The sequence below is a fragment of the Motacilla alba genome, chromosome 15 (assembly GCF_015832195.1).
Source record: "Motacilla alba alba isolate MOTALB_02 chromosome 15, Motacilla_alba_V1.0_pri, whole genome shotgun sequence".
NCBI classification, from domain to species: domain Eukaryota; kingdom Metazoa; phylum Chordata; class Aves; order Passeriformes; family Motacillidae; genus Motacilla; species Motacilla alba.
In genome coordinates this window covers 9,267,398-9,280,673 of record NC_052030.1, presented here as the reverse complement: position 1 = coordinate 9,280,673, position 13,276 = coordinate 9,267,398, and the positions used below count along the sequence as shown (strand labels likewise).

The window sequence follows — 13,276 nt, the reverse complement described above, 5'->3', positions numbered from 1 at the left end:
GTCCCTGGCACGGGGCCATGGCAGCGTCTGCACTCCCTGCCTACTCCAGGCTCCTCTGGGAATGCCAGCCTGATGCTGGCACAGCGAGTGGCACTTGTGGTGACACCCAGCTGCCCTGGCTTCACCGAGGGGAGGCTGATGGTGGAACTGAGTGTGTGTGTGTCCCATGACACCCAGCACTGATCCCCAGCTTCCTCCCTTCCGCAGAGCTCTGCCTGCTCCAGCTGCTCCCCCGAATCCCCCTCCCAATCTCCCAGAGTGATTTGGCTCTGTGTCATGTGCGTGGTGCCACCAGCACTGGAGGGACCCAGCTGGGGAGCAGGTTTGGCTTCAAGCGACTGCAGAACAAAATCTGTTACAAACACCTTGGAAAAATCTTTGCAGGGATCCAGACCCAGCTGGAGAAGCAAAGCTCTGTCCCAGCGGGAGCTGGGGAAAATTGCTGGCACTGTATGGAGCCTGCTTGGATGCCTGGACTCCAAATAATTCACCCAAATAACACTTAATTCATGCCATTTATTAACAATCAGATCTGAGCCATCCCACCAGCCACAGTGGGGGGGGGACGGCACATTTTTTGGGACAATATCTGGGAAAGAAATGACCCAGGGCAGGCAGGGGGTCAGAGTTGCACGTGGCCCGTGCTCCAGACAATGCTTTTCCCTGCCAGGACCCAGCTGGAAAAATAAGGCAAAATCAGCTCCTCTTGGATGGAAACAGGGGCTGGGGTGAGCCCAGTCCTGCTCTGAACTGGGCTGGGGTGAGCCCAGTCCTGCTCTGAACCATCCTGGGGTGAACCCAGTCCTGCTCTGAACCATCCTGGGGTGATCCCAGTCCTGCTCTGAACTGGGCTGGAGCTGTTAATCCAGCTTTTTCCAGGGATTTCCTTCAGGAGCAGGCTCAGGATGCTGAGGGCTGGGGTGGCACCATGCAGTGCCCTTGGAGCAGGGCACATCCCAGCCCCGTGTGCCAGGGGGAGGTGGGCACGGCGGTGACAACAGCCACAAATCCCTGCAGTCACAACATCGTCGGGAGCGCTCCCAATCACGGCTGGGCTGGTGCTAAATATAGAGCCCCGGGCCTCACACACTCAGGGAAACAAATGGTCTGATGAGCATCTTTCTGCTGAAATATGAGCCCATTTATTAAGCTAAATGGACGTGAAATGTAAATGTGAGGTTACTGCTCAGCTATTTCCAAATAATAATTAAAGCCTTTTGGAACTACTCATTAGATGCACTTGCTGTGTGGCTCCCCAAGCGTTCCCCAGTGGGGTGAGGGATCCTGGGGAGGTTTCCTGGTGCTCGGGGTGGGTGGTGAGCACCAAACCCTGAGGAGTGCCCTGGTTTTGTTGCAGCACTGTGCTGGTGTGATGCTCTGGGTGTGTGTGACGGGCTGGGATGTGACCCTGGGGTCCCCACTCTGCCCCCACAGCTCACAGATCTCTGCTCCCCGCAGGTGAAGAGTGTGAACCTGTCAGACGGGGAGGTGCTGTCCATCCGTGGCGTGGACGGCGATGCCCTGGTGGTCTTGGCCAACCAGACCCTTCTGGTGGAAGGCCAGGTGATCCGCAGCCCCACCAACACCATCTCCGTCTACTTCCGCACCTTCCAGGACGACGTGGTGGGGACCTTCCAGCTCCACTACCAGGGTGGGTTTGTCCCCAAAACCGCCCTACCCAAGCCCCACTTGGCTGCAGAGTCAAACCAGTGGGCTGTGCCCCCACAGAGCAGCCACGCTCCTGTTTCACCACCTGCCCGTGCTCAGAGCGTGGGCTGGGGCGGGTCGAGGTGCTGTGCCCAGGGTGGAGGGTTCGGTGTGCCCTGATGTCCCCAAGCCCGGTGCTGGCTGTGCCTCTCACACCCGCCTTGCCCCGTTTCTGTCCCCGTGCAGCAGCTCCTCCTGCACACACTCGCACTGCCAGTCTATTTTTTACCTCGAAGAGCTTTAAAAAATAAATGAGTTCCAGCAAATTATTTTTAAAATAGAAACTGGGTCTGGGCAGCAGCACTGACAGGTGGGGAAGCAGCGGCAGTGGGGGGTTGGCGGTGCTCTGTCTCTGCTCTGTGTGACACGTGGGCACATCCAGCACGTCCCCACGGGGTGGCTGGGAGCAGCTGAGCCCTGAGCTCCCAACGTGTGCCTGTTCCAGTGTTTATGCTGAGCTGCAACTTCCCACGGAGGCCTGACTTTGGAGACGTGACGGTGATGGATCTGCACTCGGGTGGCATCGCTCACTTCCACTGCCACCTGGGCTACGAGCTGCAGGGCCCCCGCACGCTGACCTGCATCAACGCGTCCCGGCCGCACTGGAGCAGCCCCGAGCCCATCTGCTCAGGTACCTGCACATGCCAGCCCCGAGCCCATCTGCTCAGGTACCTGCACATGCCAGCCCCGTGGGGGAAACTGGGCCCCACTGAGGAAAACACGAGTCCCTGTCTTTGCCCCATGAGAGGAACGTGGTCCTGGGAGGTATCAGTGATATTTTGGCCCGACGTCTGGCCGAAATGATGAGGACTCCATCTTGTCAGAAGGCTAATTAATTACTTTATTATACTATATTATTCTATACTATACTACATTACATCTAAACGGAACCTGCCCAGCACTCCACTGCACTCCCCTGCACAGCATCTCCTGACTGTCAGCCACAGTCCCAACACACACCCCTGGATTCAACTGGCCAGTGAATCAAAACACTGACACCAGAATCCAGTTGTCAATTCCCTTCAGGTAAACAATCTTCCACAGTGCGTTCCACTTGTGAACAGCACAGGAGCAGTGAATGAGATAAGATTTGTTTTTCCTTTCTCTGAGGTTCAGAGGATGTGAAACCCAGAAATATTCTTGGGAAGAACTGTGCCTTGCTTTTCTCTGTGGAGAGAAACGTGGTGACAGGGAGGGGGTGAGAGCAATGCCTCAGGTGGTCAGGCAGTGACAGCAGAATCTGTCCCCTCGTTAGGCAGCAAAGGGAAAGGAAATTAAGATTTTATGTGTGTGTGTGAGTATAAATATGCATTTGTGAGTATAAATACGTACAGACAGAGCAAAGCAGAGCCAGGTGAGAGGTTTGTGCCCTGGGCACTTTGAGGAGAGCTGGGCAGAGGGGAGCACCAATGCCACTGTGCCCGTCCCAGCGCGGCTGTGCTCTGTGTTGCAGCTCCCTGCGGAGGGACAGTGCACAATGCCACCATCGGCCGCGTGCTGTCCCCCAGCTACAGCGGGAACCAGTCTGCAAGCATGTACTGCGTCTGGGCCATCGGGGCACCACCGGGCCAGAAGCTGCACCTGCACTTTGAGAAGCTCCTGCTGACTGAGAAGGACAGGTGAGGCTCCAGGAGCTGTTTCCTCACAGCCCTGGGACTGCAGAGAGATCCCAGGGGGTTCCAGGGGGCTTCTTCTGCACGGGGTGAGGAGCAGGGCCTTTTGCTGGGCACTAAATATAGAAAAATGGAATTATTTGGGTTGGGAAAACCCTCTGAGATCATTGAGTTCCACTGTCCCCCAGCACTGCCAAGGCCACCACTAAACCATGTCTCCACTTTTACATGACTGTTAAACCCCACCAGGGATGGGAACTCCACCACTGCCCCTGGCTGCCTGTTTCAATGCTTGTCAGCCCTTTTGGGAAAGAAATTTTCCCTGATATACTTGATATGCAGTCTAAACCTTCCCTGATCACGAGCTATTGCTTCTCCTCCTGTCCCTGTTCCCTGGGAGCAGAGTCCGACTCCCCCTGGCTGTCCCCTCCTGTCAGGGAGTTGTGCAGAGCCACAAGGTCCCTCCTGAGCCTCCTTTTCCCCAGGCTGAGCCCTTTTCCCAGCTCCCTCAGGTGCTCCTGGTGCTCCAGCCCCTTCCCCAGCTCCATTCCCATCCCTGGACACATCTCTGGGAGAGCAAACCCCAGAATACCCCAAAACCTGGAAGCCCCCAGCTTGTCCCAGCTGCTCCATCTCACCCCCCTCGCGCCCGGGTGGGACTCAGGGGCGCTGTCCCGCGTGCCATGCCCCGTGTCCCCGCAGGATGGTGGTGTACAGCGGGGACACCAACCGCTCGGCCGTGCTCTACGACTCGCTGCGCGCCGACAGCGTCCCCTTCGAGGGCGTCATCAGCGACGGCTCCTCCATCAGGATCGACTTCCTCGCCGAGGAGCCCGTCGCCGCCACCGCCTTCAACATCCGCTTCGAAGGTGCTGTGTCCCCGTGCTGGGGCCCCAGGGCAGTGCCCGGCTCAGCCAGGACAACCAGCCCCCAGGGGACAGCTACAGACACGAGGGGTCCTGACTGCCCCCAGCACGGGCAGGCCCGGTGCCCCTCTGTGGCTCCTGTTGTCATTTCAGTGGGTCCCACTGCAGGATCGCTGCCACTGTGGCCCTGAGCGATCCCAGGGTGGATGGCTTGGCGTCCCCAGCTTGGGAAGCTGTCACTCTTGCGTGAATGACACAGGAACAGGCAGGAGGCAGTATTGTAGGAAGAGCAAAGGAGGGTTTATTCAAGAGAGCCACACAGTTTTTATAGGGTGGCACGATAGATTCTGTGTGATTGGCTAACCAACAAAAACATCTTCCTCACACACTGTCCTTGAGAAGAACAGAAAGACGAAGTAGAAAAACACCACCTGCAGATTGTTTATACTTAACAAGTTGTCACATCCTTACAACTCCCTGAAAATTCTCACAAGCTGCTGTGAGAAACGCGTGCTGTTTCTCTCTCTCTGTCCCGTGGCATGCACAGGAAGCACAGTGCCTGGCAGTGCCCTGAGCACATCCCTAGTGCTGAACCACCAGGGCAGTGGGGTTTGGTGAGGCCTGTGTGGCTCAGCATGGATATATTGTTAATCCTAATTGCCTGTAAAACACTCCATGGAAGAGCCATCCATGCGGGTGGGGACAGCAGCAGGGCCTGGGGAAGCTCAGCAGGAAGGGAGAGGCTCCGTGTCCCCACAGGTAACAGGGATCTCTTCCAGCCTTCGAGCGGGGCCACTGCTACGAGCCCTACATCCAGAACGGGAACTTCACCACCTCGGACCCCACCTACAACCTGGGCACCACCGTGGAGTTCACCTGTGACCCCGGGCACTCCCTGGAGCAGGGCCCCGCCGTCATCGAGTGCATCAACATGCGGGACCCCTACTGGAACGACACGGAGCCGCTGTGCCGAGGTCAGCCCTGCCCCTGGGCACTGCCGGGTGTGGGGTGACACCCCTGGGCCCCGGCTGAGCTCTGCCTACCCCCTTGCCCCCACAGCCACGTGTGGAGGGGAGCTGACTGCTGTGGCCGGGGTGATCCTGTCCCCCAACTGGCCAGAGCCCTACACGGAGGGGGAGGATTGCATCTGGAGGATCCATGTGGGCGAGGAGAAGCGGCTCTTCCTGGACATCCAGCTGTGAGTAGCCCAGGAGCTCAGTGTCTGTCTCTGCCCCAGAAGTGCTCGCCTCATCTTCCTGCAGTGTCCTGCTCCCCTGCCTCCACCGTGGAATCACAGAATTCCAGAACAGTTTGGGTGGGAGGGACCTTAAAGCTGATCTCCCATGGGCAGGGACACCTCCCACTATCCCAGGTTCCTCCAAGCCCCTTCCAACTTGGCCTTGGATACTTCAAATGATGGGGCAGCCACAGCATATCCAGGCAACCCGTGCCAGGGCCTCACCACCCTCACAGGGAAGAGTCTTGCCATGCCCTGTTCTGCCCCTCAGAGCTTCCATAATCCCCTTTGATACACTTGGCACCCCGGGCAGGACTGAGTGCTGCTCTCCGAGTTCAAAGCACCATTACACGATCCATAGCAGCAGTGAATTGCTGCTCCAACAGCTTTGGAGTTCTCCACAGGGAGCAGTGCCACAGCAGCACGTGGCCATGTGCTGCTGGGGTGACACCCTGCACGTCAGGAGCTGGGTCGTGCAGGGTTAGGAGAGCCTGGAGGCATCCATGAGATGGAAACAGCTCAATCTTTGGGTTGAATGTGAAATACAGGCACTAAGGGAGTGGAGCCACTCAGCCAGCCCAGGCTGAACGTGCTGGGGTCAGAGGGGAATGGGATCCAATGCCAGGCTGAGAGTTCTTGGCATGGTAATGCTGCTGCTGCAGCGGGAGCCTCCTTTGATGCTATTTTGGGTTTTCAAGAGGAGGACGTGTTTCAAGTAGAGTCTTAGAGTCATAAAGATTTTAAAGCTCCCCATAAAATCCCAAGTCGGAGCTCCCAGCACACCTCTCCCAGCTCTGTGGGTGCTGGGGCTGAGCAGAACTGGAGGCCAAGTGATTTGAAGTCATCAGGCATAAATGTCACCGAGAAAATCGTGTTTGACAGAAAGCAGAGATTTACTACAAATGTCAGCTTGCCATGGGGATTAGCTGGGCTCCCTCCAAGAACATTCCTAATAAAACGTTTGGGGATCAGCTCAGGCATCTCCTGGGCTGGGAGCATCCTGGTGCTCTCCCCTCAGGGAAGGGGAGGAGGTTTGTCCCTGCCCCAGTCCCCCCTGTGCCACCCGGCAGCGGGTCCTGGTGCTGTGCTCCCAGCCCTGGGGAGCCTTGCTGGGCGTGGACAGGGCAGGACAGCGAGCAGGGAAGGGGTGTCACTGCCCACCCTCGGGGTCGGTGTGACCGTTCACCCACGCTGGCAGCCTCGGGCACCCAGAGAACCCTCCCGACACCAGAGCTGTGTCCCCTGGCGTGTGCATCCATCGCCAGCCCTTGGCTTTGGAGCGGGGGGGATCAGCGAACCCTCCCATCCCCTTGGGCTCCAGGGCAGCCGCATTCCCGGGGTGGACGGAGGCTGCAGCCATCCCTGCCCGGTGTCCCCGGCCGTCCCCGCCATCCGCGGGCCGCCACTGCGCTCTGGTGGCCGCGGGGACAAGCGCGGCTCTTGCGGACCGGCACTTCCAAGCGCGGGGTCCCGGGAGAGCCCGGCCTCGAACCCCCCGGAGGGAGGTGACCCGGGGGGAGGTGACCCGGGAGGAGGTGACCCGGGGGGAGGTGACCCGGGGGGAGGTGACCCGGCTGTCCCTTGAGCCCCGCGCTGCTGTGTCCTGCCTGGGCTCCGGCACACGCTGCTCTCTAACCAAACTCTCCTCTCAGCCTGAACATCACCAACAGCGACATCCTCACCATCTACGACGGGGACGAGCTCTCCTCCCGCATCCTGGGGCAGTACGTGGGCAGCAGCGGCCCCCAGAAGCTCTACTCCTCCAGCCCCGACCTCACCATCCAGTTCCACTCAGACCCTGCTGGGCTCATCTTTGGGAAGGGACAAGGATTCATCATGAATTACATAGGTACGGGGAGCAGGGTGCTGGTGCGAGGACGTGGCACACAGCCAGCCCAGACTGTCCAGCTGCAGGGTCTGGCAGCAGGGAGAGGCACTGTAGCATCAGCACCCCCTTCTCATCCCACCCTGAGCCTCCTGCTGCACCCCCAGCCTAGCTGCAGGTCTCTGGGTCAGTCACTTCTGGGGCGTCCCTGTATGTGAGCCCTCCTTCAGGCTGGCAACCAGGCAGGTTTGGTCCCTGTAGGCCCTGGTCTGGCCCAGGGGGAAAGGAATTGCTGGAAACAGGGATGCAGGATCCCCACAGACACCCTGCCAGGCAGGGTGGTCACTGAAGCCAGTCCCTGGGTGGGCTCCTGAGATGGATGTTCCCATCTCCGTGCTCCAGAGCAGCTCAGGCTGCACCTGCACACATCTGGTCCATTGTCCTTCGGGGCAGCTGTGCCCTGTGCCTGCCAGGCTGGGCCTCTGGGTGCCCACGGCAGGGACAGGGGCTGTGAGGGGCATTCCATCCCCAAGGCTGCCTCTCCCCCACCCCGCTTCCCGTGCCAGGCTCCTTCCAGGCATGTTTTCCTTGCACTGCTGACAGCCCTGGCTACGACAAACAGAGCGAGCTGCAATGCAGAGCACATGGGAGGCTGCAGGGCCCTCCTCAGAGCTCTGCAGCACACAGGGCTGGGGAGGGCAGGGCCCAACCCCTCACCTGAGCAAACCAGCCTGGAGGAAGCAGGCAACAAATCCTCCTGTGAGCAAACCAGCTGTGCTGTGACCATGGTGCTGGCACCTCTCCTGCACCCGCAGCTTGAGCTGAGCCTGGTGCTCCCAGGTTATCCTGACCCCAGCACAGACACTGCCCCATATTCACCAGCCCAGCCTCCTCTCTGCCTGTAGGGTCAGGGCTGGGGAGGCTTCAGAGAGCCCCTGTCCCCCACTGCTGCACCTCCCTGTGCCCAGGGGATGCTGCCTGCAGACCAGCTGTGCCATTTGTGGAGCTGTGGGGAGAGACAGGCCCTTGGGAAGAGCCCTGTGTCCAGCTGGGGTGGCTCTGGGGAGGGCTGTGCCCTGGGTCCTGCTCGGTGGGTGACAGCCAGGATCCCTCTTGGCTGCAGAGGTGTCCCGCAACGACTCCTGCTCTGACCTGCCCGAGATCCAGAACGGCTGGAAGACCACGTCACACACAGAGCTGGTGAGAGGGGCCAAGATCACCTACCAGTGTGACCCGGGCTATGACATCGTGGGCAGTGACACCCTCACCTGCCAGTGGGACCTCAGCTGGAGCAGCGACCCCCCCTTCTGTGAAAAGAGTAAGTGCCCACAGGAAGGTGCTTCTGTCCCTGTCCCACACCCTGTGGCAGTGCTGGTCCTGCTCCAAGGGGCTCCCTGCTCCAAGGGGCTCCCAGCTCTGAGGGGCTCCTGCTCCGAGGTGCTCCCCTCAGCCATCCTCTCTCCCCAGTTATGTACTGCACGGACCCCGGGGAGGTGGAGCACTCCACCCGCCTCATCTCGGACCCGGTGCTGCTGGTGGGCACCACCATCCAGTACACCTGCAACCCCGGCTTCGTGCTGGAGGGCAGCTCCCTGCTCACCTGCTACAGCCGCGAGACCGGCACCCCCATCTGGACCTCTCGGCTCCCGCACTGCGTCTGTAAGTCTGGGGGTCTCTCCTGCTCCCCTGCAGTCCAGCTCCTCTCTGGGGGATCCTGGGTAGCACTTTCCTGCAGCCAGGACCCTGCCCGGCTGTGGGAGTGGTGCAGATCCTTGAGCTACTTGGGAGCAGAGTGGGGTGAGAGCTTGGGTGCTTCCTCGCTGCCCCCAGGCTCCTTCTCTCCCTCGGGCTCACCCTGGATGTGTTTCATTCCCTTTCAGCTGAGGAGTCGCTGGCCTGTGATAACCCAGGGCTGCCAGAAAACGGGTACCAAATTCTTTATAAGCGCCTCTACCTACCAGGGGAGTCCCTGACCTTCATGTGCTATGAGGGCTTTGAACTCATGGGGGAGGTGACCATCAAATGCATCCTGGGCCAGCCGTCCCACTGGAGCGGCCCTCTGCCCATCTGCAAAGGTAACAGGGAAGGGGAGGGGGGCAAGGGGACAGCCAACACCTCTGTCCCCAGCCTGGGACAGCCCAGGGACCGTGGTCTGGCTGCAGCCCCAGCTGGGAGCTGAACTCAGCTGAGACCTGGAGCTTCTCTGGATCTGGGCTCTGCTCAGCCCAGCCGGCTCAGTCCTGGCCACATGTTTATTAAAAACTGGGAGTTCACAGCGTGGTTTGGGACCAAATGGGGCAGGAGGTCCCAGATTTGGGTTTCCCAGCCGGCAACAGCTGCCAGCACCCAGTCAAAACCAGCTACAGACCAGTAACTCTCCATCTCTCTTCCAGTGAACCAAGACAGCTTTGAACACGCTCTCGAAGGTGAGTGACGTGGGTTGCCTGGATGGACAGCATCCTGGTGGAGCCTGGGAGGAGGGGGAGAGGCAGAGAGGGGATCCAACATAATAGATCTTGTCCTTTCAGTAGCAGAAGCTGCTGCAGAGACGTCGCTCGAGGGGGGAAATATGGCCCTGGCCATCTTCATCCCGGTGCTGATCATCTCCCTGCTGCTGGGAGGAGCGTACATCTATCTCACCAGGTGGGGCTGCAGGGGCTGGCACAGAGTGGGGGCACGGCCAGGGCTGGCTCAGCATCGCCCTCGCCAGCCACACGCCCTGGGCATGGCGCTGGGAGTGCCCTGGGCTGCCCGGGGTGCTGGGGATGGGGGGATGTGGTTCTGGAATCAGTCTGGGGGAGGTGGTTCTGGAATCAGTCTGAGGGAATGTGGTTCTGGAATCAGTCTGAGGGAATGTGGTTCTGGAATCAGTCTGGGGAATGTGGTTCTGGAATCAGTCTGGGGGATGTGGTTCTGGAATCAGTCCCTGCAGCTCAGTGACTCCGCCTCTCCCTGCAGGTGTCGGTACTACTCCAGCCTCCGCCTGCCCCTCATGTACTCCCACCCCTACAGCCAGATCACGGTAGAAACGGAGTTTGACAACCCGATTTATGAGACAGGGGTGAGTCCTGCTGTGCCTGTCCTCCCTAGGGACACTCCTGAGGGGCTTGGCTGGTTGGGCAGCCACTGGGATGAGTCCAGCCAGGCTCTGTGGGAGCAATGGGACACGAGTCCATCCGTGTGGGATGGGAGGCACAGGGGGCTGAGGGATCCTGGCTGCCAGGGCATCACTCCCCTGGGAACAGAACAACACCCAGAATCTCTTTTGCTGCCTGGGAGTGGGGAGATGATCCTGAAATGCAGCTGCTGCCCTCAACTGGTTTTTCCTTGCTTGCAGGAAACACGGGAATACGAGGTTTCGATATAAGAACAGCGGTAAGAGAGTCTCCAGCAGCGAACTTAATGTGCTCTCATAGAACTTCCTCAGTAACTAATCCAGAGACCACGTGGAGTTTGGTTGGACCCCCGGACCTGCTGTTGTCTTTCCTTTTGCCTCTCTATTGAAGATTTTACTGTTTTCTTCGCTGTATTTATTCTATTTAAACTGCGATAGGTGTGCTGCCCAGCCCTGGGCACAGGCAGCAGCTGGAGCCGGGGCAGAGCTGGGTCCTGGTGAGGCCAGGGGGGCACGGGGGCACTGCTGTGTCCCCCTCCGTGGCAGAATGTCCCCCTCCATGGCGGAGCGTCCCTCGGCACTGCCCACACAGACGCAGGGGGATTTTTGCGGTTCTGATGTTGTTAAAAATTAAAGATGTCTCCATTGCAAGAGCCTGCGGTTGATTGCTGGGAGCTGAGCTAGCGCAGGGTCCCCCGCAGGGTCCCACCCCGCAGCTCCCACAGTGGGACCCTCCCCCGGGGGGCTCGGGGGACACCGGCCCAGGGACTGTCCTCGCTGCAGGGCTCAGGGACAGCCTGGCACACACGAGGTACGTGCTGCTCTCTTTTCCCACTTCGCTTTGGATGTGGAGAGGTGATGCTCTGTGGAGAAGCACCAACCAGTGCCACCCTGCCGCTGGGAGCCCTGGAAGCCACCCTGGAAGCCACCCTGGAGCGAGCAGAGCTCCCAGCTGGTGCCTCTCTGCCCGTTGTCTCTCCAGCAGCACTTCCCGTCACCCTGCCAGGAACACGCGGCATGGCCGAGGGTCGCTCTGTGCCCCTGGCAGCATCTCAGGGTAAGCAGGATGGGCTGGGCTCCCTGGCTCCTGCTGCAGGAGGGGCCCTGGTGGGCTGTGCTGTGCGTCCCCAGCCGGGGGATGAAGGTGGAGCTGTTGGGAAGGAGAGGCAGGTGGGATGTGTGGAGGCTTCAGCGCAGGCAGAAATCGCCCTCAGTCCCACCCTCGCCATCCCCTGCACTCCTTCACTGCATCACCCCTGCCAGAGCCACACAGCGGTGGGGACACGGACCCCAAAGGGCCACCACTGTCCCCGCTGTCTCTCAGCCAGCCCCTGGGGAGGGCAGCGAAGCCACCGCCACGTCCTTGGCTGCTGATGTCCTTCTTTTGTCCTTGTAGAACAATCGCAAGTGCGGGAGGCTGGGTGAGCTCGGGGTGCTTGGTGCAGCTCTGCGGTGTACAGCTGGGATTTTGGGGTTTTCCTTTCAAAACAACGAATGTGTGTTTGTAATTTGTAACAGTTAAAAAAGAAAAAAAAAAAAAAGAGGAAAAAAAAAGAGAAAAAAAAAGTGCCAAAAAATGTACAAAGCGTTTCATTTCCCTTCATACATGTCTGTTTTTATAAGAACAATGTGAAAATTGCTGGGATTAAATATTTTTGAACATGATAAAGTAGTTCCGTGGGAAGCTCTAGCATTCAGTATAACCTTGATAACAATTGTTCTGTATTTTTAAATGTCTGAAATCAGTTTGCAGATGCTCTGGCCGCAGGCTGCAGCCATGCAGGGCAAGGTGAGGGCCGGGTACACTGCATGCCCTGCTGTGGGATGGTGGCCCAAAGCCACTGGCTGGGCTCTGAGTGCCAGGTCCTGCCCTGGTGCAGCCCCACAGAGCCCCCCGCTCCTGTGGGAGGGAGGCATCTGAGCCCTGCTGGGACACGAGGTGACCTGGCATGGCCTGGGGACATCTCCCCTCTCTGGGTCACCCCACAGGAGCCAGTGCCTGCTCCCCCTGTACCTCTGAACTCAGCTTTGTCCCTTGCCATGCCAGCCCAGCCCAGTGATGTCTCACAGAGTGGGTGGGGGTCTGGGTGCTGCCCTGAGGCACTGGGTCCCCACTGGAGACCCTTGTCCCTGTCACAGAGGACACACAGAAAGTTTTGGGGAGCCCTGGTAGCCCAACCCCATTGGGCAGGGGGTCTGTAGGGACCCATCCTGCCTGTGCCCTGCTCACCCGGCAGCTGCCCAACAACCTGTGGCTGTCACCTGGCAGCTCCCCGAAACTACAGGGAGACCACTGTGGGGACAAGAGGGGACTGCCCCAGTGTGCAGGAGGCTGCATCCCACACGGAGCAGCTTGGGAGGATCCCGGGGCTGGGTGGGAAAAGCCCCCCCTGCTCCCTGGGAGCCTTTCCGGGCTGAGCTGCTCCGGTGGGGGAGGAAAGGAGCCCCTGCGAGGTTTTCCTCCAGCTTCAGGGCAAGGTCCTGCGGGGGGACCACGGGACCCTGAGCACGGCTGTGCCTGAGAGCGTGGAGCAGCACGGTGACTGTCACCTCGCCAAGGAGCAGCGCCACCGGGACACCCCAGCGGGAACAGCGTTCCCTGATGCCAGCAGCCCCGAGCGTCCCTGGCAGCGGGGAGGGAGGGGGATGCTCAGCCCACCCCACCCCCCGGGAAATGCCCGGCCGAGGAAACCCGGGGCTTCCCATCTGTCCCTGCCCCACCCAAACAATGCAACAGCGCTGCCCTCCCCAGGCGTGCTTTTAGCCAAGGTTACGCTGTGACATCGATAATGGCTTTGCTCAGCAGCTGCCAGGCTAATGCACAGGGGGCGAGGGAGCCAAGGCTCTGATGCAGAGCATTCCTGGGGGAGGGAGATTGGGTTATTTTTGGACAGAGATTGCAAGAGAATTAAA

The 13,276-nt window shown here is 59.6% G+C and overlaps 1 protein-coding gene across 2 annotated transcripts in view; it reads left to right on the top strand.

Annotated features, from left to right (window-relative positions):
• Window positions 1-12,032, top strand: part of SEZ6L (seizure related 6 homolog like) — a 38,182-nt gene extending 26,150 nt beyond the window's left edge. The window contains exons 4-17 of one of the 2 annotated variants that reach the window (XM_038152748.1): window positions 1,459-1,651; window positions 2,153-2,338; window positions 3,161-3,326; window positions 4,023-4,189; window positions 4,966-5,160; window positions 5,246-5,384; window positions 7,076-7,272; window positions 8,372-8,566; window positions 8,716-8,907; window positions 9,129-9,323; window positions 9,642-9,674; window positions 9,780-9,891; window positions 10,207-10,309; window positions 10,586-12,032. In XM_038152748.1, the coding sequence (XP_038008676.1) occupies window positions 1,459-1,651; window positions 2,153-2,338; window positions 3,161-3,326; window positions 4,023-4,189; window positions 4,966-5,160; window positions 5,246-5,384; window positions 7,076-7,272; window positions 8,372-8,566; window positions 8,716-8,907; window positions 9,129-9,323; window positions 9,642-9,674; window positions 9,780-9,891; window positions 10,207-10,309; window positions 10,586-10,615 (2,103 nt within the window). In that variant the 3' untranslated portion in view covers window positions 10,616-12,032. Of the gene's footprint in view, window positions 1-1,458; window positions 1,652-2,152; window positions 2,339-3,160; window positions 3,327-4,022; window positions 4,190-4,965; window positions 5,161-5,245; window positions 5,385-7,075; window positions 7,273-8,371; window positions 8,567-8,715; window positions 8,908-9,128; window positions 9,324-9,641; window positions 9,675-9,776; window positions 9,892-10,206; window positions 10,310-10,585 lie in introns of both variants that reach the window. The other variant, XM_038152747.1, reaches the window with a different exon arrangement.
• The last annotated feature ends 1,244 nt before the right edge of the window (window positions 12,033-13,276 follow it).